The sequence below is a fragment of the Salvelinus fontinalis genome, chromosome 7, assembly GCF_029448725.1.
Source record: "Salvelinus fontinalis isolate EN_2023a chromosome 7, ASM2944872v1, whole genome shotgun sequence".
In the NCBI taxonomy this organism is placed as follows: Eukaryota; Metazoa; Chordata; class Actinopteri; order Salmoniformes; family Salmonidae; genus Salvelinus; species Salvelinus fontinalis.
This window is the reverse complement of record NC_074671.1, coordinates 29,580,260-29,607,362: the sequence shown is the minus strand read 5'-3', so window position 1 is coordinate 29,607,362 and position 27,103 is coordinate 29,580,260. Positions and strand designations below refer to the sequence as shown.

At 44.7% G+C, this 27,103-nt stretch overlaps 3 protein-coding genes and 1 non-coding gene across 8 annotated transcripts in view; 2 read left to right on the top strand and 2 right to left on the bottom strand.

The window, feature by feature from the left end:
• Positions 1-770: 770 nt before the first annotated feature.
• On the bottom strand, positions 771-12,785 carry chpf2 (chondroitin polymerizing factor 2). The gene is made up of 5 exons (XM_055929048.1): positions 12,668-12,785; positions 8,431-9,833; positions 6,568-7,132; positions 6,183-6,365; positions 771-3,478 (listed from the first exon to the last, which is right to left on the bottom strand). The coding sequence occupies exons 2-5, from the start codon at positions 8,805-8,807 to the stop codon at positions 2,207-2,209; spliced, it is 2,397 nt and encodes a 798-aa protein (XP_055785023.1). The 5' UTR covers positions 8,808-9,833; positions 12,668-12,785; the 3' UTR covers positions 771-2,206.
• Positions 12,786-12,788: 3 nt separating this feature from the next.
• On the top strand, positions 12,789-22,035 carry LOC129859360 (ATP-binding cassette sub-family F member 2-like). Its single transcript, XM_055929049.1, has 14 exons — positions 12,789-12,930; positions 13,169-13,381; positions 13,540-13,722; positions 15,415-15,586; positions 16,037-16,132; positions 16,217-16,319; positions 17,073-17,168; positions 17,418-17,537; positions 17,739-17,828; positions 17,924-18,034; positions 18,123-18,185; positions 20,314-20,442; positions 20,780-20,983; positions 21,455-22,035. Exons 1-14 carry the CDS (start codon positions 12,789-12,791, stop codon positions 21,569-21,571), a joined length of 1,839 nt encoding a protein of 612 aa, XP_055785024.1. The 3' UTR covers positions 21,572-22,035.
• Positions 15,689-15,771, top strand: LOC129860251 (small nucleolar RNA SNORD100). Its single transcript, XR_008760344.1, has one exon. It is a non-coding gene; the product is annotated as a small nucleolar RNA SNORD100 (small nucleolar RNA).
• The window catches only part of LOC129859358 (uncharacterized), a 23,572-nt gene continuing 18,407 nt past the window's right edge, over positions 21,939-27,103 (bottom strand). For all 5 annotated transcript variants that reach the window (XM_055929043.1, XM_055929046.1, XM_055929045.1 and 2 more), the window contains exons 14-17: positions 26,676-26,832; positions 26,077-26,230; positions 24,794-24,905; positions 21,939-24,112 (exon numbers count right to left, since the gene is read on the bottom strand). In XM_055929043.1, the coding sequence (XP_055785018.1) occupies positions 23,931-24,112; positions 24,794-24,905; positions 26,077-26,230; positions 26,676-26,832 (605 nt within the window). In that variant the 3' untranslated portion in view covers positions 21,939-23,930. The remainder of the gene's footprint in view (positions 24,113-24,793; positions 24,906-26,076; positions 26,231-26,675; positions 26,833-27,103) is intronic.

The window sequence follows — 27,103 nt, the reverse complement described above, 5'->3', positions numbered from 1 at the left end:
CCTCGGTGCAATCCTCTCCCCCCTGCCCAGAGAGGGAGGAGACAGAGAGACTGTCAAGTGACCTATTCAGTGCTCTGAACCCCCCCACCCACCACACTATGGAGAAATAGCTCCCCCCTCCCTCTCCCTGTTGGACTGTGGCCAGGTGGACAAAACCCACCCTGCTAGGGCATTCTGAATCTGCACTCCCTTCTATAAGACACGTGTGTAGAGAATTCCATCCCAAATCCAGGGAGGCCCGGGTAGGGGTGGAGGTTTACTGACTTTAATGTGGGGGGGCATATTTCAAGCTTCAGTACAAACTGTACATTGCCTCAGGTCACAGCTATAGAGGCAACCAGGAAGAATACAGACTTCAGAGCTATATGATTGGAGGAATATCAACCACTAGAATCTACACCCTCTAATAGCTTGTCCTTGGCTCGCAAACCCTCAGTCCTGACTTGCAAAGCATGCATCACTATTATGTCATTGTTGAGGCTGCAGTTCTCAAAGACAAGCCGTTTTTATTTTGTCTTCCTAATTGAGAACCCCACAGTAATGAAGCTGTGTTTCAAACAAACCTTGAACTGCACAAAAGATAGATGGCAAAGGAAATTGCTAGGTCTGCGATTCCACAATAACATAAGAAACGAGTCAGAATGCGACATCTGCCTTTAATAACCGTAGAAAAATAAAAAACATACCATATGTCGAGGGAATAAATCAAACCACACTCTCTACAGGTTCGACATACTGAGCAAACTAAGTGTAAATTGAAAGACACATAAGACACTTAATTCTCTTTAATTCCAGTTTTAGCATCATAAATCAGCACAGTCATGAAGGAAGACATATAACTCATGGCGATTTTCTCAAGGCAAAACAAAACATTGTAAACATCCGACATAGGGCTGGGCGAAATGACCAAAATATCTTATCACGATATTTCTGCATTTCCTGCACTCATTTGTTATCATTTACACTCTGCCACGTGGGGCTGCATGATATGGGCAAAATATATAGTCCTAATTAATTGGTGAACTGTTGGAATCATGGAAATAGAATGATTATTCTAATGCTATTGTTGGAATATAGTGGACAGTACTTTGAATACATTGTTGTTTGACATGACAATGAATGAAAAAGCCAGGGAGGAATAATTGTGACATGGTAGGAACCAAAGTGTTGGTCAGTGTTTCCCAGTGGACCCTAATGTTACATTACATGTTTTCTCTTACTTCATGTAGTTATCTAGCACTAGCTAACATATTCATGCTTCTCCATCTCTGATTTAGAAGATACTTTTGCACAAACAACATGCTGAACTAGGCCTACACCAGTACTGGTATCAAGTTTTATTAGCTAGCTACGTTTTCTCTGTGTACATTTAGCTAGCTTGCTAGTTAGCTAACTAGCAATTAGCCCAAACACTATTTAGCGTCTCTCAAAAGACAAATTACTAGTTTGCAGACTGTAATATACATAAAATAATGTAATTATAGAACTTTTTTGGAATTATATTAAGAAGCAAAGTGGAAATCACTAACATCTGGTTACATCTGACCATGCAGACAAAGTGAACGGCACGGCATTGACAACCAACAGTGACGGGGGCAGGGATTGGCAGGGAAGCACATGGGGAAGTGGCATGCAGGAGGAGAGAGAGACAACTCAAGTAGCAAACGGAGTAAACTATAAAAACTGACATTACACGAGCCAGAGTGACGTATCACAAATACCGTTATAGAAGATAAAGTATAAACACAAACTGGTCCGTGCATCAATAACAGTACATAGTAAAATACGGTATACTGCCCAGCCCTAAATAGACATAAATGCTGTTCATTGTTCATTCATCACCTCCCAATAGAGCCTCCCCTTGGGCTACCATTGGTGTGAAAGCACAGAGTTCTGTCCGCCTGCACACACAGTTAGCAGGAATACACGTTGTAACATTGCTCCTCAGTCTTCGCAGGCCTAAGATTGCACATGGGTCCTTAGGGATCCGTCTGAAGATTAAGCATCCCATAACATGCCTTGTCTAAAAGTCGAGGCAGTGTGGTTGACGTTCATAATGTCATTAGATGGTAGACCTACAGTATGGTGCATTTCCACTGTCAGGCACTGCACCAGTGTTAGGCCCATAGATGTTGCCTTCTGAGGCCTGGTCCAGAAAAGTCTGGCGTGACACCAGTGCTGCAGTGGAAGAGCCCCACTAGACCACCTAGGTGCTGTTGGCCTGTTCCTGCTCAAACAGGGCCATGGCCAGGTGGGATCGCGAGGCCAGGCCCTCCAGGTTACTGAGCACACAGCGGTGGTAGATGTCCTCGCTGAAGCGCGGGTTGCACTCCCGCCGCACATACTTCTGCACTAGCGCTGGCTCCACCGCCCGGAACACGTGCAAGCCCGAGTAGCGCACAAAGATCTCGTACACGTCCATGCTCTCCAGCAGCTCATCGTTGTCCAGGATGTCGGCGGCCATCTTGGTTCGCGCCGCCATGTAGTCGGCGTTGTAGAAGCAGGCCTCCTCGAAGACGTGGCGGTCGAAGCGTCCATCGCGCAGCGCTTCGGCGGTGAAGGAGGAGGCGGCTGAGGGCTGCTGGTCGCGGTACACGATGGCCGGGCTGAATTCCTGGAAGTGGATGGGGAAGAACACCTGCCAGTTGCTGATGGCGTTCATGCGGCAGCGATTGAGAAAGTCGGCGTTGACCTCGGTCCACACCGAGGCCAGGAAGAAGAGCGTATCGACCGGGTGCTTCTTGGAGATGATGTCCATCAGCTTGACCTGCGACGGCACCTCCGTCTTGACGCTGATCCAGGGGATCTTCACGTCGCCGTAGCGCTTCTCCACCTCGCCAATCATGGCCTTGATGCCGGCGAACACGTCGGCCTGACTGATCCGTTGGGCGTCGAAGGGGTCATAGACGAACAGGAAGGTGAGCAGGACGTTGTCATGCGTGTCCAGAGTGTTCATCACGTACATGTCCAGGAAGTTGCTCACATAGTCCTGCTCGTGGGCTGTGACTGGCAGGATAACCTGCACCCGGGTGGCCTCCGTCACGTAGGGCATGGGGATGATCTCGATGGTGCTGAGAGGGCGGAGCAGGCTGACCCGCTTGGCGATGACCTGGTTGTGACCCTTCTGGGTGAAAGCCTCCAGGGCCAGGTCCAGCACGTACTCCATGCCCCGGGTGGGGTCGAAGCGCCTGTAGCCGTTGAGCAGATGCCGTTTCCTGAAGCGCAGCTGGGGCTGGTAGCGCTCGTTGAGGCGCTCCACGGCCGTCTCCAGCACGGCGCTCACGTCGGCCCGGTCTGCGCCACGCAGCTCACACTTGGGGGAGCTGTCGGGGCACGAGTAAATGTGCTCCTCTGTGAAGTACTCCCAGTTGATGACCTCGAATCGCGTTTTGGGCTTGAAAGGGGGGTTGACCCCGATGGGCCAGGTGGCCCCCGCCTTCCCCTCTGGGGTCAGCTCACTCAGGTTGTTGATCTGGACCTGTTCAAAAGACAAGAAGACACAACCATGATGAGACAACGTATCATAAGCATCTAATAAAATATTTTATTCTTCAGTATTAGGATATTAAAACCTTTTCTCAATAGGGGGGCACTGTTTCCACTTTGTAAAAATCGTTCCCAAATTAAACTGCCTCGTACTCAATTCTTGCTCGTACAATATGCATATTATTATTACTATTGGATAGAAAACACTCTCTAGTTTCTAAAACCGTTTGAATTATATCTGTGAGTAAAACAGAACTCATTTTGCAGCAAACTTCCTGTCAGGAACTGAAAAATCTCAAATCGGGGGCTCTGTTCCAGGGTCAGTTTATAAATTTCCATGTAATCTATGGGTCGACATGCACTGCGTATGCCTTCCCCTAGATGTCAGTAAGCAGTGAGAATTGGAATGGAGTGTCTGGGTGGTTCTGAGGCCGTATAAAAGCTCTTGGAACCGGGTGTGCACTCTTTTCAACGTTCATCATGATCAAGACAGACCTCAGGAGTGCATTCTGAAAAGCTCTCGTTATAGGCTTTAGATATATCCGGCTCTGATTTTATTCGATATAGGTGTTAAAAACATCATAATGTAGTTATTTTAAACCGAGTTATATCAGTTTATATCAGTATATTGCGATTTTCGGTATTTCATTTGTGCTGCGTTATAGTGAGTTGGACATGTCTTCGTCACATGGCTAATGTTTGCTGCTAATTCCAAAGTTGAAGACGACAATCTACAACCGAGCAACGATTCTTCTGGACAAAGGACAACTTGCACAAGATTCTGATGGAAGCTCATCAAATAGTAAGAACTATTTATGATGTTAATTCGTTGTTCTGTTGAAAAATGTTACACTACTATTCCGCCATTAATTTCGGTGCGGTCTCGCTTTAACGCACGCTGTATGTTGTAGTAACGTTAATTTTAAAAATCTAACACAGCGCTTGCATTAAGAACTAATGTATCTTTTATTTGCTGTCCAACCTGTATTTTTTAGTCAATTTTATGATTAGTTATTGATTAGATTAGGTGCCTCTCCCAAGATTTCTCCCGACATTTTGTTGGCAGCTTGGCTACTATTCTCATTGTATAACCACGATTTGTGCCGCTAAATATGCACATTTTCGAACAAACAATATATGTATTGTGTAATATGATGTTATAGGACTGTCATCTGATGAAGTTTTGAGAAGGTTAGTGAAAAATGTAATATCTTTTGCTGGTTTATTCGCTATCGCTAACGTGCATGAATCAATGCTGCTGTGTGGTTGGCTATTGTAGTAGGCTAATATAATGCTAAATTGTGTTTTCGCTGTAAAACACTTATAAAATCTGAAATATTGGCTGGATTCACAAGATCTTTGTCTTTCATTTGCTGTACGCTGTGTATTTTTCATAAATGTTTATGATGAGTACTTAGGTAATTCACGTTGGTCTCTGTAGTTATTCTAGTTGCTTTGGTGAGAGTTGTGATGGTGGCTGCAATGTAAAACTATGATTTATACCTGAAATATGCACATTTTTCGAACAAAACATATGCTATACAATAAATATGTTATCAGACTGTCATCTGATGAAGTTGTTTCTTGGTTAGTGACTATTTATATCTTTATTTGGTCGAATTTGTGATAGCTACCTATGCAGTAAAAAAATATGTAAGTGCTTTTGAACAGGGTATGGTAGTAGGTGCCAGGCGCACAGGTTTGAGTGTGTCATGAATTGCAACGCTGCTGGGTTTTTCACGCTCAATTCCCGCGTGTATCAAAAATGGTCCACCACCCAAAGAACATCCAGCCAACTTGACACAACTGTAGGAAGCATTGGAGTCAACATTGGCCAGCATCCCTGTGGAACGCTTTCGACACTTTGTAGAGTCCATGCCCCAATGAATTGATGCTGTTCCGAGGGCAAAAGTGGGGTTGGGGGGGTGCAACTGAATATTAGGAAGGTGATCCTAATATGTTGTATTTATGTATTGTGTGGGGTGTATGGTATCAGGGAATCATGTGAAGTCTGTTGTATATTGTAGGCTATTTTCTGTGGAGGACTTTGTGTGACTTGATACTTGTAAATCTGACTTTTCTTAATTGCCCCTGAGGGGATAAAGTTTTATTGAATTAAATTACAAAGTTGACACTTTTAAACTGACAGATTGTTTACAAAATGACGAATTTCACACATCACGTCCTGACAAAATGTTCAGTCACTGTGGCTCCCTGACATATTGGATCAGACAATCAAATGGCTACCCAGACTATTTGCATTACCCCCCCTAAGCTGCTGCTAACTCTATCTCAATTACCTCGACACAGGTCGCCCCGCACATTGACTCTGTACCGGTACCCCCGTATATAGCCCTGCTATTGTTATTTTACTGCTGCTCTTTAATTATTGGTTATTTTTATCTCCTACTTTCTTTTGGTATTTTCTTAAAACTGCGTTGTTGGTTAGGGTCTCGTAAGTAAGCATTTCACTGTAAGGTCTACATCTGTTGTATTCGGCGCATGTGACAAATACAATTTGATTTTAGATTGGAATTTCTACCTAGGTGTAGATTTGTGGAAATTGGTGCAGTATGTACAAAAATTTTACATTTGCACGCTGGACCAGTAAACCAGTCAAACCAACACCAGTGACAACCCATCAAATAGCCTGAAGCATAGAGAGAGCATATCTAATCCCATTAAACAACACCAACCTGCAGCTGCTGTATCTGTAGGTAGGTCCAGTCCAGTTCGATCTGGCTGAAGCGTTTGTGCAGGCGGTACATGAGGCTGGGTTCTGACACGGGATGGACCGTGAAGGCATTCTTAAACTGGGCTCTGTCCTCTCGCTCTGGGTCTGCATTCTTCCCCAGCTCAAAGTAGCGATACGTCATCTCCTGTAGGTCACATGCAAACAGCGGGGAGGGAAATGTTAGCCATCTCGCAGGTGAGACAACTGATGGGTGTGGTCAAAGTACTGTAAATCATGATGACATATCAGCATTGGACTCATTGATGAAATAGACAGCTTATCATTGCAAACTCTATAGAACAACTCTATAAACATGTTTTATAACGTTGTCTCAGCTGTGAGTTTACCTGGTGCACCTCTACACAGCTCAGGCCCAGGTAGTCGATGATGCAGCGGCCCAGCCACTCGTCAGGCCTGACGCTGAGGATGTCATTGCGGCAGGTGTCCAGGTGGGGCTGCAGGCGGGCCAGCAAGCTCCGGGAGAGCAGGTAGCCGTAACCCCCGTGGCAGTACCTGGCCCTCTCCTCCCCACCGATGAACTCCTCGGCCCGGCCCATGTAGAGGTCCTGACCGGCGCTGAGGTGGCCCACAAGCTCGGCTAGCCTCTCGGCCTGCATGTAGGTGTCGTCCTGGGCCAGGAAGAACCAGTCGTAATCCAAGCCGTAGTGCTGGTGCAAGTGGCGCACCGTCTCGTACATCAGCCACACGGGCCGGTCGTCGCCGTGGGCCACCACCGCCATGCCGTGGGGTACCTTAGGGCTGCGCAGGCCCGTGAAGAAGAAGGTGCGATGGAAGTGGTGGGCCACGGTGCGGTTCACCGCCACGGCCAGCGTGTTGAGGGTGGCCCGCGAGGTCAGCACACCCACCAGGAGGCGTTCTCGGATGCCCAGTTCAGTGTGGATGTAGCGCGTCCTGATCAGAGGAGAGTGGCGTTCAGAGGGACTTTCACTGTTTCAAATCAAACACTCAATACTGGGCGGAGCTAAGCGATTTATTTTATTACATAGATGGAATAAGGAACAGCCATATCTTACTGAGTATTCTTTTTTAAACGCTCAACTCCATTACTATGCAATTACTTATCTAATGCACTATGTAACAATAATATGCTCATACATAGGTGTTACTACAATGCTATTAACTCTACAAGAAATTTACTTGTTTTAAGTCAAATTGGATAAAAACTAAATGTCATGGTAAATATAAGTTGTGAATGCGCCTAGTGCCGATTCTTGTCCAGATAGCTAGGTACTGGAAGAGAATGTCATTGAGTTCATTGTTGAACTCCAGAGTCTAGACTTAACTCTCACCATCTGCAAGAAGTAAGGATTTTAGGCTATGACCAAAGGAGATTATAGTCATATACAACAGGCATCACAATTCTTCAGTAAGGCTTTTCATAAAAGAAGACACGACAATGAAATTGGATCATTCACTGAGTCATTCTGTCCCATGACTGTACTTTGAAAACATTCTAAGATCATTAAAATGGTGGGCTCTTCAGACACTCCAGGCTAACTGGTTAATTACAGTAAATCCCGGCCAATAATCAGCTTTAAGAGGCGATTTGGAGAGACGCGAGACAGTAGGATTATCAAACCGTATGGGCTTCTTGAACAAATCTTTATAAAGCGGTGAAAGGTCAGCAGTGGTCTAATAGTATTGACCGTGTATTTACCTTTTTTTGGGGGACCATTTCATATAGGCTACATTTGTATAGCCTAACAAATGATGTTCTCTGTCCCCTAAAAGTGTAGGGCCTACATATTCTACTGCGTATCCACCCTAGAGTGGTTTAGATCCAGTATGAAGTTAGAACAGCTTAAGCCTATTAAGTGGGTGAACAAACAACAAAACTCGCTGGGAATCAAACAGACAGTGGCCTACAAAGGCCTTCATTTTGGAACAAAGTGTGATGCATCTGTAGCGAGCGTCATGATTTGCCTCATTTACATATCAATTGAGAATTTGGCAATGTGGGTGGGTTGCATAAGCGTTAGTTAGCAGGAAATACGACCCAAATGCCTCGCACTGGGGTGCATATTTTCTGAACACAGTTATAAAAGAGCATTTCATAAAAGAGATCCAACAGCTCTGCATATATTTTTGAGACACATTGAAGCAGTGTCTTCCATTTGCAAACTGTCTCTGAAATCTAATGTTATGATAGGATGTGGTATTCCTCTGTGCATCCATCCCAAAATGCTCACCTGAGGACCTTCTTGTGTGGTTTGTTGGGGTCCTTGTGGTATGGTACAATGCGGGGCTGGAAGTCCTCATTCCCAGGACCACCTCTCTGGTCCTCTGGGGGATCTCCCCTATTGCTGCCCAGGAAGAGACCCCCATTGCCCAGTTCATCTCCACACGAGTCATCTGTATCTCCCTGGGTCCAGGAGACCATCAGCAGGCTCAGGCTGCATCCTAAAGAGAGCCCCAGGATAAGGGGAAGAGCAGGCCTGAACACGGCCAGGAAGGAGGAGAGACGCATAGCCGAAGCGGTGGACTTGGGTGTTGTCAATAAAGTGTTATGTGACGTTCCTCTGAAGTTTTCTACATAATTATTTGCAGAATGCTGTTCCAAAACCATGTAATGACCCTTCTGGTGAAGTGCCAACCACTTTCAACTTTCAAGCTAGATTCAGTAAAGTATGATATACTTCTTTGGCACAATCCTGGCTGTGTTTTTACTGGTGACTATTGCACCATGCATTAGATAGCTTACTACATCCTTAACAGTGCCATTTGAAGATAAGGTCATTAGCTACAAGGCCATTACTAGAGAATAACTGGACAGTGGACAGACAGCTTTATTGACTGACACTCTTCAGCAGTCAATACCTACTGTACTAACAATGGGCTACTGTCCCATAATAAACGATCTAGCTAGTTAGTTAGCTAGCTAGCAGGCTAACCAGTAACAAATTGCAATGGGCTTGCTATTACTTTCTTAATTAGCTAGCTAACTGACTGGCTAATAATGTCCTAATTAGTTACATACAGTGAAACTATTGTAGTTAGCTAGTTGGTTCAAAACAAACCAGGTATTTACAACGTTGAATCCATATTTTAGATACCCTGACAAAACAACATCCAACATTCATGCATCAGTATCAGCTAACGTGAACGGTGTTGGTCCTCCCTCCTTCGGTCTCTCCCCAAAACAAAGGATGTTCTCCTCTCAATTTTTGTTGATTCAGTCGCAATTATCGATGTTTTGTCTGTAGGTTGTCGGAGATCAATCACATTCCATGTCAGAGTTATGCACGGAAACACATTATGTCTTTTCTTCAAACGATGGCTAGCTACATTAGCCAGGTAGCTTACCATGTCGACCTTTTTTCCTCTACATCAGCAACTTCCTCAAAGTGAGTCATTCACCGCCTCCAAGAAAAGCATCACTGTCAAATCTTAATGAATTCATAAAAATAACTACTGGTCCGAGAGAAACCTTGTGGAAAGCGTGCGGTGCACTGGAATATGCATTTTGGTCTCATCTGCAAATCTTGCTTCTCATTCTGTATCCATCTGATGATGATGTGATTCAGTGCGCTCCACTGCTTCCCCAGCGTAATATTCTGGCAGACACGTCATCAGACGTCTGAAGAGGGGATCTCTGTGATGAGATGAAGGGTCCTTCAAGTTATACTTACTTCATCAATCAATACCAGACCAGGCAATATTTGGAATGCTTCATTCTATTGTATAAATGTTATTGCATTCAAGTTAATGCATGCATCCAGAACAGTTGTGAGAAAAACTTTAGGGGGAAACTAATCATACCAACCGGGCGGCAAGTGGCCTAGAGTAACCGAAAGGTTGCTGGATCGAGTCCTTGAGCTGACAAGGTAAAGATATGTCGTTCTGCTCCTGAACAACGCCCCACTGCTCCCCGGTAGGCAGTCATTGTAAATAAGAATTTGTTCTTAACTGACTTGCCTAGTTAAATAAAGGTTCAATTTTAAAATAGCAGTGAGCTTTTATGTGACACAACTTAATGTTTATAACTTTGATGACATACAGTATACATTTTAGCCACAGAACATCTGTTATCAGCTATAATGACAGGGTGTGCATAATGTTTGGTTCACAATTTAGAATGCTTTACTGCAATTACATTAGTTTGTAGTTAATTACATAGTAATTACCCAATTGAGGCGGGGTCAGCGCTAGCCCCGCTAGAAGGAAAGGCAGTGTATGTGATTCAAACCTAGTACATATACAGTGATTTGCATTGTGGCCTATAGAATGGGTGTAGTATAAGGCCAGCAACAAACCGTATTATTCAGTTCCTCATGAAACACCATATATAGATTATGCATTTGCTATTAAACACAATAAAAATCGACTTTGATCAAAATATACTATATTTTGAATAAGTCACCTTGCGATGTTTTGAAATGCGGGCTTTTATTTTGAAGGTTTATTCAATAACATAGAAAGTGACGTAATCGTTAGTGTCGCTAGCAGAATAGTATCAACTTGTTCAGTGACAGCAAGCCGGCCGAAACTCGTGTGACTGTCATCAAGGTAAGAAAGTCGGACACGGAAGAATAAAATATATTGTCGTGACTCGCACAGTTGGCGCGAAAAATAGACCGTTGAGTTGCTACAACGCGAGTTAGGCCAACCACGTTGCTGTTAGTTTGCGCAACTCTCAGTCAGTAGCGAGCTAGCTATATATGTTAGCTATTGATTGCAATTTCACATAGTTTTATGATAGCCGATTAGTTAGCTAGATTCACCAGCTACCATGTCATAAGCAACCTAATAGCTTGCTGCGCTAGTGCAACCGGCTAGGCCATGCAAGCCACCACCATCAGTGCGTTTTTACGTGAACTGCGACATAGCGGATTAAACTCAAGGATTTACGATGGAGTTGTACCACGACTAATGTGGGCGGACTGGTGCTCGACGTCACTTAAAATACCATTGTTCTATGTAATTGCGGGTTGTCATTAGTTACCACAGCCACAAAGTCAAATGGTCTATATCGTAGAAAATCATGAAAACTAGCTTTTTGGTATTATTAATATAAGGTTAGCAGTGTGGTTAAGGTTTAGAATCAGATTCAAGAAGATACATTTTATAAATAGGCGTTTAGCCATAATTGACGTTGTGGCAAGTAGGGACGACTACTTGCGGGCTATTCTTTGGGTGCTGAAATCAGTAGTTATTTTTATAAAAACGTCATTTATGTGACATCGGAGCTCCAGTCCGCCCACACTAGTCGCTTGTCAACTCCATCGTAAATCCGGGAGTTGAGTTTAGTCAGCTACTGCAACATGTGAGCTGCTGTAATAGAGCTCGCCAGCCTGTAGTCCTAAAAACCGGAAATGAGTTACCGCTGGTTCACTCAATTATTCCTATGGGAATAATACATGGGGGAAAGAATAGGATTTGGGGATAAACTCCGAAAATAAACTCTGGGGTTAACACAGATTTAGGATATTTTATACGTTTTGTTTTATGATATATCAGTCCTTTAACTGAAATCAAATTTATTTTCAACATGTTTTTTAAAATGTATTTTTAACATGACCTTTATCTCGTTCTGTTACTGGACGGCGAGCATAGGGAACGTTTCACAAGACAAGATGGAGGTATTTTATTAGGATCACCATTAGCTGTTGCAAAACTAACAGCTACTCTTCCTGGGGTCCACACAAAACGTGACATAATACATAACATCAATAGACAAGAACAGCACTACATAAATGTAGGGAGCGTTGTCTCTCGTCATGGATCGCATTTATTTTGGGAGATTGTAAAATATGACCTTTTCATTCAAGACAGAAAAAAACTATTGTTTCAGTAGATAATAAAACATGTTTTGTTACTTTTTCTTCAACTTGTTTCTATAACATTATAGCAAGTCAAGGTAGCTTACAGAGCAGCTAGCTCGCTAAGAGCTAGGCTGTTTGCTAGCGACCTCCTAATAATTGGAATAAAAAACGAACGTCAATTAACTAAAACGGTAGGCAACAGTCATATGCACAGTCTTAACAGCTAATGTGTATTTTTAACATATTAAAATAGTACTTATAGGAATGGGTAATTGTTTACAAGTTGCTAACGTTAGCTATCCCATAAACTCATCGTCGGAACCGACATATTTTCATCATCAGTGGTTTGGTAACTTCTTCGACGGACTCTGGCCGGACGGAAGAAGACGCAGAGTTTGGAACAATTCAAACGGAGTGTTTTTATTTAACTAGGCAAGTCAGTTAAGAACACATTCTTATTTACAATGACGGCCTTACCGGGGAATAGTGGGCTTTGTTCAGGTGCAGAACTACATATTTGTTTTTATCTTGTCAGCTCGGGGATTCGATCCAGCAACCTTTCGGTAACTGTCCCAATGCTCTAACCACTAAGCTACCTACTGTCCCTGGGAATGAAATGCATGCCTCCTAAATCTAAATAAAGGAACTCTAATTTCAACATCACCTCAACACATTGCTGCTATGTTTCTTGCCATTCACTAACGTCCACAGCTAAGTACTCGGCAGTCCATTTCTGTTGCTCTCTTCTTGTTTTGGATGTTGGTGTCCGGGGTTCAGACGGAGCAATGCCGTCAGATCTTGCCAAGAAGAAGGCAGCGAAGAAGAAGGAAGCTGCGAAGTCCCGCCAGGCACATACAAAGAAAACTGATGAGTTTAATGGGGAGAACGACCAGCCAGAGAGCCAGGAAAATGGAGCAGACAGCAATGGTGAGAGGAGTGAAAATGTACTGAACAGTTATCAATTATATAATCCGTTTTGGATAAATATGTCCACTGGTTGGTTGAATATAAATTATGCTAAACTTGTGACACTTTCTCTGCTGGGAATATATCTTTCACCACTATTCCAATGGCTTCCATTAACCAAGGTGTCTGACAGCATTAACCCTCACGCTAACACTCTACTTGGGCTTAATATAGTCAACCAGACTATTGTGATTGACAGGGGTGGCTAGCCTGACCAAGGAGCTGGATGAGTTTGAGCTGAAGAAGCTGGATGCGCGGGCAGTGACGGGGGTGCTGGCGTCCCACCTCAACAGCACCGACGTGCACATTGCCAGCCTGTCGCTCACCTTCCACGGTCAGGAGCTGCTGACCGACACTAGCCTAGAGCTCAACTCGGGACGGCGTTACGGCCTCCTCGGCCTCAACGGCACAGGTAGGTAGTACCACCATAAGTCATCGCATAGGGGCGTAGCCCTACACCAGGGGCCACAACCTCAATGATTTTCACTGACACATTTCTCATTTGTAGATGGTCTGCACTCAAAAAAATAGATTTTCCCGCTGCTAATGTATGGCGTTTACCCCTGCCAGGAAAGTCCATGTTGTTATCAGCCATCAGCCATCGCGAGATCCCCATTCCCGAGCACATAGACATCTACCACCTGACCAGGGAAATGGCCCCCAGTGACAAGACGGCCCTGCAGTGTGTGATGGAGGTGGACGAGGAGAGGATCCAGCTGGAGAAGGAGGCAGAGCGGCTAGCAGCCGAGGACTGTGAGTGACACACATACTGTAGCTACAGTGCCTTCGGAAAGTATTCAGACCCCTTGACTTTTTCCATATTTTGTTACGTTACAGCCTTATTCTAGAATGGATTAAATATTTTATTTTCCTCAATCTACACACAATTTTCCATAATACAAAGCAAAAACAGGTTTTTAGAAATGTTTAACTTTATTAAAAATAAAAACAGATACCTTCTTTACATAAGTATTCAGACCCTTTGCTACGAGACTATAAATTGAGCTCAGATGCATCCAGTTTCCATTGATAATCCTTTGAGGTGTTTTTACAACTATTGGTGTTCACCTGTGGTAAATTTAATTGATTGGACATGATTTGGAAAAGCACACACCTGTCTATATAAGGTCCCACAGTTGACAGTGCATGTCAGTGCAAAAACCAAGCAATGAGGTTGAAGAAATTGTCCGTAGAGCTTCGAGGCAGGTTTGTGTCGAGGCACAAAGATCTGGGGAAGTGTACCAAAAAATGTCTGCAGCATTGAAGGTCCCCAAGAACACAGTGGCCTCCATCATTCTTAAATGGAAGAAGTTTGGAACCACTAAGAGACTCTTCCTAGAGCTGGCTGCCCGGCCAAACTAATCAATCGGGGGAGAAAGGCCTTGGTCAGGGAGGTGACCAAGAACTAGAGTTCCTCTGTGGAGATGGTTGTCTTTCTGGAAGGTTCTCCCATCTTTGCAGCACTCCATCAATCATGCCTTCATGGTAGAGTGGCCAGACTGAAGCCATTCCTCATGGCAGACCGCTTGGAGTTTGCCAAAAGGAATGATGAAGCCAAGATTGAACTCTTTGGCCTGCATGCCATGCATCACATCTGGAGGAAACCTGGCACCATCCCTACAGTGAAGCATGGTGGTGGCAGCATCTTGCTGTGGAGATGTTTTTCAAGGGCAGGGAGTCTAGTCAGTATCAAGGGAAAGATGAACAGAGAAAAGTACAGAGAGATCCTTGATGAAAACCTGCTCCAGAGTGAAGATTCACCTTCCAACAGGACAACAACCCTAAGCACACAGCCAAGACAACGCAGGAGTGGCTTCGGGACAAGTCTCTGAATGTCCTTGAGTAGCCCAGCCAGAGCCTGAACATGAACCCGATCGAACATCTCTGGAGAGACCTGAAAATAGCTGTGCAGGGATGCTCTCCATCCAACCTGACAGAGCGTGAGAGGATCTGCAGAGAAAAATGTGAGAAACTCCCCAAATACAGATGTGCCAAGCTTGTAGCATCATACCCAAGAAGACTCGAGGCTGTAATCACTGCCAAAGGTGCTTCAACAAAGTACTGAGTGAAGGGTCTGAATACTTATGTAAATGTGATTAGTTTTGAAAAAAATGATACATTTGCAAACATTTCTAAAAATCTGTTTTTGCTTTGACATTATGGGGTATTGTGGTTAGATTGAGAGAGAAAAAAACAACAATCAATTTTAGAATAAGGCTGTAACGTAACAAAATGTGGAAAAAGTCAAGGGGTCTGAATACTTTCCGAATGCAATGTATTTTACAAAGCACCTCCACCTGATAGTTACATTTAAATGATGAAAGGTAACTGGGGCATGGTTCGAAACCACCTAGTTGTATTCTCCCGGAAACAACCAGGTGCACAATAGTCATCTATTTATAAACAATGTAGCTGAAAATGTTCGCCCCCACCATCCCTCTGTAGCTGAGTGTGAGAAGCTGATGGAGCTGTACGAGCGTCTGGAAGAGCTGGATGCAGACAAGGCGGAGGTACGAGCCTCCAGGATCCTCCACGGCCTAGGCTTCAGCGCCGCCATGCAGCAGAAGAAGCTCAAGGACTTCAGCGGAGGCTGGAGGATGCGTGTGGCTCTGGCCAGGTGGGAAAGCGAACATGATGCTTTACGATTAATGAACTGTACTGCAAGTTGAGTTGGTCTCTACGCCTTCTCAACATCCCTTAACGAATTGACAGTGTTGGTTTTGTCGGTGATGATATTCTGGCTCCCTCTACTGAACGCTGTGAGGATACTGCCATCGTTACCCAATTTATTACTGAGATAGAGCCAACACACCAAAAATATAAAGTGTTTGTTTCACACTCATGACTAAGCCTTTTCCTGAGCCAATGCAAGTATTAGGAAGTAGTGTCAGATTGTTATGCAAAGAAGTAGACAGGTTTCATTACTAGTGGCAGATGCCTGGACTTGACCTAGTCATCAGTTTCTTACCCAGTCATATCTCAGATTACATTCACAGTTACATTGCAATAATATGAGTAGAAAATGTCTGGAATAAATGCTTTTCTTTTCCCTCTTCATTCTCCTAAGAGCTCTGTTCATCAAGCCCTTCATGTTGCTGCTGGACGAGCCCACCAACCACCTGGACCTAGATGCCTGTGTATGGCTGGAAGAGGAGCTCGCATCGTGAGTGTGCTTCATCTGTCAATGTCAATCAGTTTAGTAGTCGCGTGCATTTGAGATGTGCTGAATGTACCGATCCCTTGTCAGGTTCAGGCGAATCCTTGTGCTCATCTCCCACTCTCAAGACTTCCTAAATGGAGTTTGCACCAACATCATCCACCTGCACCAGAAGAAGCTCAAGTACTTCACGGTAAGAACACAGCAGCGAGCTCACTCACCCCCCTGGTCAACAGACACGATCGATTCACTTTTGCCACACTACTATTTAGCAGTTTATCAAAGGGAATTCAGTCACTAGCCTGGTGGAACCAGGCGGTTTGCTCCTTTCACCATTGTTTTAGTTAATTGATAGATTTTATTTGACAATTTTAAAATACTTAAACATATTACACCTGGCAACAAATTCACATACATTGAAGTGAAAAATAATGGTGAATGCAGCGATCATGCTCGTTCCATCAGGCTATTGAGTCACCCCTTAGAAGGCAACCATGTATTGTGCAGTAGAGTATTATTATTAGATTATTTGAATCGGCTGTGTAATGCTAGAGCAAAAACCGAAACGTGCACCGGGGGGCAGGACCAGTGGATGCTGCTGAGGGGAGAACGACTCATAATACTGTCTGGAACGGCGCAAATGGAATGGCGTCAAACCATGTGTTTGACACCATTCCACTGATTCCGCTCCAAACGTTACCACCAGCCTGTCCTCCCTAATTAAGGTGCCGCCAACCTCCTGTGCCCAGGACCCAGTTTGAGAAACCCTCCACTAGAGTGTCCTGGACAGACACAGCCAACTGTGATCTCATCACACCTTATTAGGGAGGAGAAGGGGGGTCGTGGGGTTATGGCCTGTTGCTAATTATGCATGCGAGACCGTGTGTCCGTTGGCTTCACCGAATGGTGTGGGATGACCATGCAGATTCTATTTTTCGAATGAAAGGGTAACTATGACCAGTACGTGAAGACCAGGGAGGAGCTGGAAGAGAACCAGATGAAACGTTTCAACTGGGAGCAGGACCAGATCTCACACATGAAGGTAGGCGACGCCACATTGTGACAATGCAGAGTACTAATACTACCCCACGTGGAAATATTATTCCCCTGTACTGTAAAAGTATGATAGCCTAAGTCCCGGTCTGTTTGTGCTATCGTTGACACTCATCGTCATGCCAAATGAGTGTCAAGGACAGCAACGGAGTTGACAAAAGGCGCCAACCGTGGGAACCAGGCTAAAAGGGTATGATGCTTTACTCCGACGCCGTCTCTCTCTCTACCCGCTGTGTAGAATTACATTGCCAGGTTTGGTCATGGCTCGGCCAAGCTGGCACGACAGGCCCAGAGCAAAGAGAAGACGCTGCAGAAGATGGTGGCCTCAGGGCTGACTGAACGTGTGGTGGATGACAAGGCAAGAGGCTCACTGAAACATTTCAGTGTGGATGCAATATATTAATGTACTGGACTGAATCACATCCATTGCTTTCTAAAGCCATTCACGGTTTACTCTTGAACAAAGTAGTGCATACTCTTAGGAATAAATAATAGGTTGTTCACGCTAAGGCTAATTTTAGTGTTGCAGTGGTGGTAATCATCTCTCTCCCTCTCATAGACACTGTCGTTTTATTTTCCTTCCTGTGGGAAGATCCCCCCTCCTGTTATCATGGTTCAGAACGTTAGCTTCAAATACAGTGACAACCAGGTCAGTATGTAGAAATGAGCAGGTTTTTATTGGAGTCTCGGAGCTTGTTTCTTGTGTTCCGTCCTCATTCACTAATCTGCCTATTCCTCCTCCAGCCACACATATACAAGAACCTGGAGTTTGGCATTGATCTGGACACGCGAGTGGCTCTGGTGGGGCCCAACGGAGCAGGGAAGTCCACACTCCTCAAACTCCTGATGGGAGAGGTAGGTGGTGCCATTTCAGTCAACTCTTTGTTTTACCGTCTCGTAATGACAGTATGGCATATACCGTAAAACCTCTCTTTCTCTCCAGCTGCTCCCCACTGACGGCATGATCAGGAAACATTCTCACGTGAAGATTGGCCGATATCACCAGGTAGGAGAAAGAACGTAGGAATATGACACATTGCCTGGTGGTTCCTAAAGACGGCCATCCCATGCTGGGTTTTGATTGACAGGCATAAATAAACTGCATGCATGGATGCTTCAACTCGCCATAGTCCTGGTCAGTCCCTGGATGGGAGACCAGGTGCTGCTGGAAATGGTGTTGGAGGGCCAGTAAGAGGCACTCTTTCCTCTGGTCTAACAAATTGGTTGGATGGGACGTTAAACCGATGGGACGTTAAACGGGTGTTCTGACTCTCTGAGGTCATTAAAGATCCCATGGCACTTGTCGTAAGAGTATGGGTGTTAACCCCGGTGTCCTGGCTAAATTCCCAATCTGGCCCTTAAACCATCACCGTCACCTAATAATCCCCAGTTTACAATTGGCTCATTCATCCCCCTCTCCCCTGTAACTATTCCCCAGGTCATTGCTGTAAATGAGAACGTGTTCTCAGTCAACTTACCTGGTAAAATAACGGAAAAATAAAAATAGCCTGGTTGCAGAGCCATAAACCTGCTTGAGCATAATATGCTGACTAGACCGGGCACACGAGTGCGTCCGCGTGTTGATTTTGTCCATCCACAATAAACGCGATCAGGACACGCAGGTTGAAATATCAAAATGAACTCTGAACCAACTATACTGAACAAAAATATAAGCGCAACATGTAAAGTGTTGGTCCCATGTTTCATGAGCTGAAATAAAAATGTTCCAGAAATTTTCCATACGGACAAAAGCTTATTTCTCAAAAATTCTGTGCACAAATTTGTTCACATCCCTGTCAGTAATCATTTCTCCTTTGCCAAGATAATCCACCCACCTGACAGGTGTGCCATATCAAGAAGCTGATTAAACAGCATAATCATTGCACAGGTGCACCTTGTGCTGGGGACAATAAAAGGCCACTCTAAAATGTGCAGTTTTGTGTCACAACGCCACCGATGTCTCAAGTTTTGAGGGAGCGTGCAATTGGCATACAGACTGCAGGAATGTCCACCAGAGCTGTTGCCAGAGAATTGAATGTTAATTTCTCTTCCAAATGCCGCCTCCGTCGTTTTAGAGAATTTGGCAGTAATCCCAAAACCGGCCTCACAACTGGCGGTCTGCCCAGTCATGTTAAATCCATAGATTGGGGCCTAATGAATTTATTTCAATTGACTGATTTCCTTCTATGAACTGTAACTCAGTAAAGTGTTCTTAATTGTTACATGTTGCGTTTATATTTTTGTTCTGTATATATTAATTTGGGGACAGGTTGAAACATGAAATATTCATGTACATTTAGCTAGCTAGCTTGCTGTTGCTAGCTAATTTGTCCTGGGATATAAACATTCGGTTATTTTACCTGAAATGCCCTTAAGGTCCTTTTTTTATGGATCTTCGTAGAATTTTGACCCATTTTGAGTCACATAAAATTGTGTTCTCCAACAATTAATCCACAGATAAAAGGGGAAACTCAGTTAGTTTCTAGTAATCTCTTCTCCTTCAGCCTTCTTATTCTTCTGTGGACTTTACATGGCGGTTGGCAACCAACTTTGACTGGCGTGTGGATCTCAGTTCATCTTTCAATCACCCACGTGCTCCTAAAAACCAATGATATGGGAGAGGCGGGGCATCAAACGTCAAAAATTGATCCAAGTTCTATTTTAGCGCCTGGGTACACAGATGCTCCTTTATTGACACGCATGAGCAATTTGGAAGAAATTCAGTAACATGCGTGTGTACATTTATTTTGCGACGCTCATGCATGCAACGCAGGCGATGTGGTCAGCATGTATAGGTGCTGACACTGGGATTTTGTGTCTGAAAATGTGGGATTGAGTCAATGGTTTTTCAAATGGGAGTTATCATTTGTCGGATGATAGACAAGAGATTGTCCGTCTAAAATGCCACTATGTCCGCCTTTTTACGTACAAAGCTTATTTTGAAAATACTTGACTTAACTTTTTAGACCAAAAACAGACAATAGATCAATTTCAAGTGTGTTTGTGTCTCTGTCCGACCTCAGCCGAAGACCTAAATGCCTTTGTACTTCACGCCTGTACTGGGTCAGCACGTACGCTTGTTAAAGTGCACCTGAATGTATCTAATATACCTGTATGGTGTTATCTCTCTGCAGCATCTGACAGAGCAGCTGGAGCTGGACCTGTCTCCTCTGGAGTACATGATGAAGTGCTACCCAGAGATCAAGGAGAAGGAGGAAATGAGGAAGATCATCGGCCGCTACGGCCTCACAGGAAAACAACAGGTGAGACCGCAGAGCTCGGTCCGGGCCCAGGATCCACTGGAGAAGCATTGACCGAATCAGATTGGTCACCTGGTATAGAAACGCTGTTTGAAGTGACTTTGGCATGATTGTGTCGTCGTCATTGATAGTACAGGAATTAGTGACTTTGAAAGCTTTTCCCGTGTTTGTTCGGAATACCTGTTCCTCTCAAACCCTGTGTCTTTTAATCCTCCACAATCATTGTAGCGTTAACCTGTGGTGTATTCTGCTGGGTACTTAATGGTGGAATTTGATAGTTCTTCAAGAGCATGGAAGCACTTGCACTCCTTCATGGTCCTTACTCTGTCCTCTCCCCTAGGTGAGTCCGATCAGGAACCTGTCGGACGGCCAGAAGTGTCGGGTGTGCTTCGCCTGGTTGGCCTGGCAGAACCCCCACATGCTCTTCCTGGACGAGCCCACCAATCACCTGGACATCGAGACCATTGACGCCCTGGCTGATGCCATCAACGACTACGAGGGCGGCATGATGCTGGTCAGTCACGACTTCAGACTCATCCAGCAGGTACCACAATTATATCCTCCCTGACCGGTCCCACATCTAAACTTCACATCACTTAAGTCTTAGACCCTGCTAGGTAGTTACAATATGGATAATCTCTCGTGGACAGACACATGTAACATAGGATGGCATCGTAGCGTCTGTCAACAGACTGTGTGATGCGACGACGTGATCATTTGTACAAATCAAGATTTTGCAGGTGTGCGTGCACATCTTTTGAATTTCAGAAAGGGAGGGGATTTTTTTGCCCATGCTTTGGCTGAGAGTTTCCATTTAGGGGGGGGGGTGGAGACTTTGCCAGTAACTTTTCTCATACATCTTCCCCCAGAAGCTAATCGAGCATTTGGGTTTCCGAGATACAATATGGATAGAATTGGAGAGAAAGGGAACATGTTTTCAATTGAGGTTTGTTCATTGCCTATGCTTCTAATATTGAGTTGTGACACCAATTGTTTTTTTTGTTTTTTTTTTCAGGTGGCTCAGGAGATCTGGGTATGTGAGAAGCAAACCATCACCAAATGGAACAGGGACATCCTGGCATACAAGGAACACTTGAAATCGAAGATTGACAAGCAAGCGCATGACATCTAGAGCCCCTGCAATCTGAGCCAGTAAACCCAATCACCATAATGGATTTGGACTCCAAAGTGCTTGTGTGGTGGAACAGTAGTCCTCAATGCTCCGGGGGGAGGTTTCCTCCAGGTACAGATCTAGGATCAGCTTTCCTCCCCAAATCCTAACCATTAGTGGGGAAAATGCAAAACTGACCCAAAGTCAGCCTCTAAGGGCAACTTCACCCTACACCCACCCGCCTCCAGCTGCAATCTGATTGGCTGATTCACCTGAAGCATCTCAAAGTGCTTTATGGAACGCATTCCATATTACTGCCGTCATCATAGAAAAAGTTATATTTTTTCTAATAAGTGTAACAACCAAAAATGAATGCAGCAGCTTGAAGGTCATTTGTGCAAAAGAGCATTAATTATGCCTTTTATTTTTATTTAACGTATTGCAATAACGATTTGTCTGAATAAATTACTGAATTGACAATTGAATACTTACTGTCTCATATTTTGGGGTCTTTGAACAAACACAACATCTTTCAAAATGCAGCTTTTAATTCTGCATTTTCCTTTGACAATGTAGGGAATACAGTGCACTTATCTAAAACATTTACATTTTGAGAAAATAAACCTTATTTTACATCTGTGTAAACATAACATAAGAAGCAAAACTATATTCATTATGAACGGAGATGCTTTGGATTCCTGCTGTTGAACCCAACCACTCAATATGCAACCCATATCATGGCCCACTATTTGCTTTGAGAAGTCAACCTCTCCACAACCACCAACAATGCTTAGCTTTCCACTTGCTGGCTAATCAAATGTTAGTACAGTTGAAGTCTGGAGTTTACATACACTTAGGTTGGAGTCATTAAAACTCGTTTTCCATCCACTCCACAAATGTCTTGTTTACAAACTATAGTTTTGGCAAGTCAGTTAGGACATCTACTTTGTGCATGACAAGTAATTTTTCCAACAATTGTTTACAGACAGATTATTTCACTGTATCACAATGCCAGCGGGTCAGGAGTTTACATACACTAAGTTGACTGTGCCTTTAAACAGCTTAGAAAATTATGTCATGCCTTTAGAAGCTTCTGATAGGCTAATTGACATCATTTGAGTCATCAGTCAGGATGTTAAAGCTTGGTCGCAAATGGGTCTTCCAAATAGACAATGACCCCAAGCATACATCCAAAGTTGTGGCAAAATGGCTTAAGGACAACAAAGTCAAGGTATTGGAGTGGCCATCACAAAGCCCTGACCTCAATCCTATAGAAAATTTGTGGGCAGAACTGAGAAAGCATGTGCGAGCAAGGAGACCTACAAACCTGACTCAGTTATGGGCCAAAATTCACCCAACTTATTGTGGGAAGCTTGTGGAAGGTTACCCGAAACGACGTTTGACCTAATTTAAAGGCAATGCTACCAAATACTATTTGAGTGTATATGTAAACTTCTGACCCACTGGGAATGTGATGAAAGAAATAAAAGCTGAAATAAATCACTCTTTACTATTATTCTGACATTTCACATTCTTAAAATAAAGTGGTGATCCTAATTGACCTAAAATTGAATTTTTACTTGGATTAAATGTCAGGAATTGTGAAAAACTGAGTTTAAATGTTTTTGGCTAAGGCGTATGTAAGCTTCCGACTTCAACTGTAGATAGCTTGAACCACCCCCAAAATTTCGTTTTTTGAAGTAAGTAAAACTGGAGTTAAATGTTGGACCTCAGTAGTGTTAACTGATTCGTTAGATAATTCAGGCAGAAAAATCTGGGTGAAAACATGCTGTGATATATTAGGGTTATATCCCTGATCAATTCCTAATCATAGTTCCTTTGCTTTATGTAGATTGGACATCATGCATACTATACCTCTGCCAGGCCCAGGGGGATCTACACTCTGGAGTGACGTTTCCCTTAGGTACAGATCTAGGATCAGCTTTCCCTCCCCCAATCCTACACTGAACCATTAGCGGGAGAAATGCAAAACTGACCCAAAATCTGCGTTTAGGGACAACTGAACCCTACACCGGGATCAACATAGCACACTTACGTGAGACTTCGTCGTAATAACTTTAAATGGGGGTTGAGATTAACTACAGGGAGCAGGGATCCCATCTAGACCTTTAGAAGCACAAGAAGGCACCCTTCTAAGGTTTCGACAGCTATTATGGTGGACTTGTGATTGAGCGAGTAGTGCCACTAGCCGCTGTTGAAGCAGTGCAGTTAGAGCTGGGTTTCTCTTCACCCAGACTACGCTGAGCCTGTCAGCTGGATGCAGAAACATGGGGCTGATACCGCCGAGCACAGCGGAAGCTACTAGCTAGCTGACCCAAGCCTCATCAGAAAGGGCTGGGCGGGGTCACTACTCATCCCCCTACTGATTGTCACCGTCGTTGTCGTCGGAGACCTGGTCAGGGGGGATGGCTCGCGGGTTGCTGGCCCTGATGCTGGTGATGTGGGGACAGGAGGCGACCAGGTTGGCGATGCCCGATAGGGTCACGCCCGAGCCGTCCAGGTTCACCTGGGTCAGACACATGCACTTCAGGAACTTCAGTCCTGAGGGAAATGGACACAAAAAGAAGGTATATTAGGTTTTCACCTCTAAATACTTCCATGGAAGTGTTGCAAGATAATGAGTGGGACTTATTTTTATTTATTTATCCGTTATTTTACCAGGTAAGTTGACTGAGAACACGTTCTCATTTACAGCAACGACCTGGGGAATAGTTACAGGGGAGAGGGGGATGAAAGAGCCAATTGTAAACTGGGGATTATTAAGTGACGGTTTGAGGGCAAAATTTGGGAATTTAGCCAGGACACCGGAGTTAACACCCCTACTCTTACGATAAGTGCCATGGGATCTTTAAATGACCTCAGAGAGCCAGGACACCAGTTTAACGTCCCATCCGAAAGACAGCACCCTACACAGGGCAGTGTCCCCAATCACTGCCCTGGGGCATTGGGATATTTTTTTAGATCAGTGGAAAGAGTGCCTCCTACTGGCCCTCCAACACCACTTCCAGCAGCATCTGGTCTCCCATCCAGGGACTGACCAGAACCAAACCTGCTTAGCTTCAGAAGCAAGCCAGCAGTGGTATGCAGGGTGGTAGTCAGGGTGGTATGCTGCTGGCATTTAGAGATGTATTAGAGAGCTCATGTCCTATCTTTGCAATGACCGTTCAGTTGACTATTTTGGGCCAAGTGCGCCCTTTATTCAACTGTATGATGGGATCTTACCGTGGTCAGTGATGCGTGTCCGGCTGAGGTTGAGCTTGAAGAGCTGGACACAGTGGACCAGACCTCTCCTCACGACCGTGTCGCCCACCTGAGTACTGGCCAAGCTTAATACCTGGAACATAAAGCCACAACATCAATGTAACTACTGCTAATAATTGCATCAAATCAAATTTTATTAGTCACATGCACTGAATACAATAGGTGTAGTAGACCTTACAGTGAAATGCTTACTTGCAAGCCCCTAACCAACAATGCAGTTAAAAAAATATTAATAAGAATAAGAAATAAAAGGAACAAGTAATTAAAGAGCTGCAGTAAAATAACAATAGCGAGACTATATACAGGGGGTACCGGTACAGAGTCAATGTGCAGGGGGCACCGGTTAGTTGAGGTAATATGTACATGTAGGTAGAGTTATTAAAGTGACTATGCATAGATAATAACAGAGAGTAGCAGCGGTGTAAAAGAGAGAGAAGGGAGAATGCAAATAGTCTGGGTAGCCATTTGATTAGATGTTCAGGAGTCTGTTTAGAAGCCTCTTGGACCTAGACTTGACTCTCCGGTACCGCTTGCCGTGTGGTAGCAGAGAGAACAGTCTATGGTGGTGGCTGGGGTCTTTGACAATTTTTAGGGCCTTCCTCTGACACCGCCTGGTATAGAGGTCCTGGATGGCAGAAAGCTTGGCCCCAGTGATGCACTGGGCTGTACGCGCTAGCCTCTGTAGTGCCTTGCGGTCAGAGGCCGAGCAGTTGCCATACCAGGCAGTGATGCAACCAGTCAGGATGCTCTCGATGGTGCAGCTGTAAAACCTTTTGAGGATCCATGCCAAATATTTTCCTGAGGGGGAATAGGTTTTGTTGTGCCCTCTTCACGATTGTCTTGGTGTGCTTGGACCATGATAGTTTGTTGGTGATGTGGACACCAAGGAACTTGAAGCGCTCAACCTGCTCCACTACAGCCCCGTCAATGAGAATGGGGGTGTCCTCAGTCCTCCTTTTCCTGTAGTCCACAATCATCTCCTTTGTCTTGATCACGTTGAGGGAGAGGTTGTTGTCCTGCTGACCTCCTCCCTATAGGCTGTCTCGTCGTTGTCAGTGATCATGCCTACCACTGTTGTGTCATCGGCAAACTTAATGATTGTGTAGGAGTCGTACCTGGCCGTGCAGCTTGAACAAAGTTTTACAACGGAGCGCTGTTAGCGCCATTGGTGCCCTATAACTTATTTGCAGAGTTCTATCCACTGACACAATAGTTGTCTATGGGGTTTCATGCGTGCTCCGTACCTGCAGGTGTGGCAGACCGGCGACGAGGGCGGCCACTCCTCGGCTGGTGACGGCCGTGCGGTCCAGACACAGCTCCAGCAGCTCCTGCAGGCAGCGCAGGGAGGGCAGCCCCGCGTCCGTCACCTGGGTGTTGCTGAGCGACAGCCTCTTCAGCCTGGAGACAAGAGAGGGGGACATTTCTATCAGGGTCGTATACATTAGTGCTGACCGTAGCGAAACGTTTTGCAACAGAAAACAAAAATGAGCGTTTCTTATTGGACAGGTAATTCAGGTAGTCCCTCTTGTTTCAGTCCGTTTTCTTCTGTTTGGTCCCTAATGAATACGGCCCAGCATTTCTTCATTCACTGCAATGTCAACAGTGGAGGACGCTGGTGAATCAACTAGAGCAGTGACCACCAATTCTAGTCCATGTGAGCAATGGTGTGCAGATTTTTGTTCCAGCTCACCACGAACACAACCAGTTAGTCTAAATGATTAGTTGAAATCACTGTATAGCTCCACAAGACAGAGGTTGGTGACCACTGAGTGCCAGTCTATCATGACAAGCGTGTATATTGACACCAGGAGAGGATAATAGTTATGAGAGAGAGTGAGCTGACCTGGTCATGGTAGCCAGCTGGGTGACCCCCTGGTCGGTGACGTATGTGTAGTCAGTAAGGTCCAGCTCGGACAGCAGGGACAGTCTGGAGAGGAAGGCCAGGCCGGCGTCCGTCACCGAGTGGCGTCCAGGCAGGGTCAGCTGGGTCAGCCGGAGACCTGGGATGAACAAGCCAAAACAGACGTAGTACTTTAGTAAATACATTGAACTATATACTGTGAGCCATACACAACAATAACATCTGCTGTAATCTTCCCCTCTAATCAGGGACTGGACCTGAGAAAACAGGGAGAATGGACTCTGGAAAATCAATGACTTTAAGTCAATCAAACAGCAGTACTGCAGACCTTGAGGCCCTGATTTGAAAACTCCTGCTGTACACAGTCTCTCTCCCTCTCAGATGTGAATACTCCTGCTGTACACACACAT